General features: G+C 30.0%; 1 protein-coding gene across 1 annotated transcript in view; it reads left to right on the top strand.

Annotated features, from left to right (window-relative positions):
* The first annotated feature begins 500 nt into the window (after window positions 1–500).
* Window positions 501–2,633, top strand: part of LOC106463656 (nucleolar protein 56-like) — a 51,338-nt gene continuing 49,205 nt past the window's right edge. Inside the window, exon 1 of the mRNA XM_013923707.2 lies at window positions 501–672. Coding sequence (XP_013779161.1) covers window positions 670–672 — 3 coding nt within the window. The 5' untranslated portion in view covers window positions 501–669. The remainder of the gene's footprint in view (window positions 673–2,633) is intronic.

Below are 2,633 nucleotides of genomic sequence, written 5' to 3' on the forward strand. Positions count from 1 at the left end.
TGTCAACATTTTAAGCATAACAAAATGTGACCCGATTTCAATGAAAATGATTCACTTGTGTAAAAGTACATATGACGTTTTGTGAAAATTCTGTACGTGATGGAGAAAAATGGATATCTTATTCGAATTCAGCGTACAGTAATTACTGTAGAACATTCAAAACTTTCAAGACAATAAAACCATCGCAGGCCTGTGTTATTTTTTGTCGACGAAATCGTTGCTGTTGGGTTAAAGTTTGATATGTATTAATTTTACATTACGAATTCTTCACAATATTATGATAATACTGTTAATCATTACAATATCAACAAAACGTACAATTGTTTCAAAAGATATATGGAAAGAATTTGCATAACCTTGAAGCAAAATATATTCTTACAACATTTCATTAAAATTCATTGAAATATTCAACTTCGTTGTTTTAACTTATTCAGTTTTGAGCCAAATTGTTTTTTAATTATTTTTTCCAACTTACACCTATCCACAGAAATTTGTCTATAGTTCTTCGTTCATTGAATTTGCGACCATGTGGAAGCGTTGTTTTGTATGTCTTACAAGATTAGTCTTTCAGTGAAAAAGTTAAGTTGTAGTTTGTGCATTTAAACTGAGTAAAATAATTGTTTTATAGTGAATGAAATTTACGCAGCAGAAGACAGAATATTCAATAAGATGGTAAGATGTGTTATATTATAAAATTTTATTATTAGTACTAGTATTATTAGGTATTATAAGTTCACATATCGCCATTCTTGTGTCCGTCATTAGGCTTAACAAAAATATTCCGAACACCGATGTATCAAGTCGGCTTTAGGCTATCAACTATAGTCATGTGTAAACGGTGAAAATTATATATTGTTTCAGTTATGTAGGGGATTTTTGCAGTTAAATGAGTCTTTACACTTATTGTGACTTTGTCTAACTATAATGTTTTATAGTAGACTTACAAGTCTCATGATTGAGATATTTGAGTCTGAACTGAGTTTTATTTAATAACATTGATAATGATAATAAAAAGGCTGATGGTACTGACATATTTTAATTATTAGTAAACCTTCTTGTCTTGCAAAAATTCTTGCAAAAAAGAGATTTAGGATGTCTATCCCAGCTTTACAAGTTAGTGTTTTGTGATGATTCCCTAAAGCACTGATTTAGTCTCACATTGATCTTGAAATAACATTTGAAAATAATTTATATCAGTACTGTACAATGGACATGAGTAAAATGTGTCAAAAAACATACATGAAATCACTTGTGGGAATAAAGTATGACGTTGGTTATAAATTGGAAATAAATAGCACCATTTTTAATTTTGTTTCTTTTTTGTTATAATGTAGCATACTCAGTACTTCTAACTGCTTCTTTTTACCAAAACTGAACCCTATATTCAATGTGAGACATCACTAGTGATTTGTATACATATATTTACATCTGACTACACTGCTTTGATGGCTTTAGTGATTTACTCGACAGTATACCAAGATCCTTTTTTTTAGTCATACTATTAAGTAAATTCCCATTTAAACATGATGTATAACTGAAATGCATTACCTTGCAGTTATCATAATTAAAGTTAATTTGCCAGGTATATATATCAGTGACTTTATCCTTCCAGTTTTTGAAGAACTTCAAGTGAAGGGGAATAATGAATTGCACTTTAACATTGTTATAAGTGTAAGCATTAATAATTATGCAGTATATTATTTAAAATGTACTGGTGCAGTCCTGCATAGACTAATTATGCAGTGTTAGCTAAATATGGATGTCTATCTGCACCTGTTTATTCATGCCATCATGTTCTCTGATAATCCAGTGGCTTTTGTGTGAGTTATAAAGAATATTCTCTGCATATTATATTTTAATACAAGTAAGGAATACATATATATGTAAATATTTCCAGTTATTTACTTGTCTTTGTTATCTCTCTGGTGTAGATACTGGGCAAAAAATGTTTTTAATCTTAAAATGAAAATTACTTGGCATGTTGGATAGGCAACATGTAAAAAGAAAAGGAAGACATAAAAAAAACATTGCTTTACAAACCTTAAGACTTAATAAAAAAAATTGATATTTTGCATATGAAAGCATTGTAATGTTTACTGATAATCTACCAAATTTCATTAACAAATGCTTACTAATTTAAAAGTCGTAGCATGGAATCTATAACAAGCACAAAATGGTTACAATGATGTGGCACACATTCACTCATGTTACCGTATCCAATAATATAAAACTGACCTTTAGTCTTTACAAAATGACCTGTCTTGGCTGTGTTTTAGTAGACTGGTATTTTGTAAAATAGTCACATTTCAATTATTATACATTATATATGTATATAGATTATTGCTATTTAGAAATAAGTTCTTAAAATTATTTTTCTTAAAAAATAGAACAGTAAATAAAGAAGTGTTATGACAGTGGAAGTCATGCGATGCTAGGAGCATGCTCGCTGGAGTTTCTCGAAGGATCATGAATTATCGAGAAACCCCGCAAATGTCCGACTGTTGCTAGACACCCTCTTTTTTAGTATACAAGCCTGGCGAGAAAAACCAGCAGAATCGAAGAGATAGATAATTGAGTCAAGCGAACAGTAGGCACTGTAAGTAAAGTGTGTGAATAACTGTGATTTATAGTGT

Source organism: Limulus polyphemus, unplaced genomic scaffold, assembly GCF_000517525.1.
Source record: "Limulus polyphemus unplaced genomic scaffold, Limulus_polyphemus-2.1.2 Scaffold1454, whole genome shotgun sequence".
In the NCBI taxonomy this organism is placed as follows: domain Eukaryota; kingdom Metazoa; phylum Arthropoda; class Merostomata; order Xiphosura; family Limulidae; genus Limulus; species Limulus polyphemus.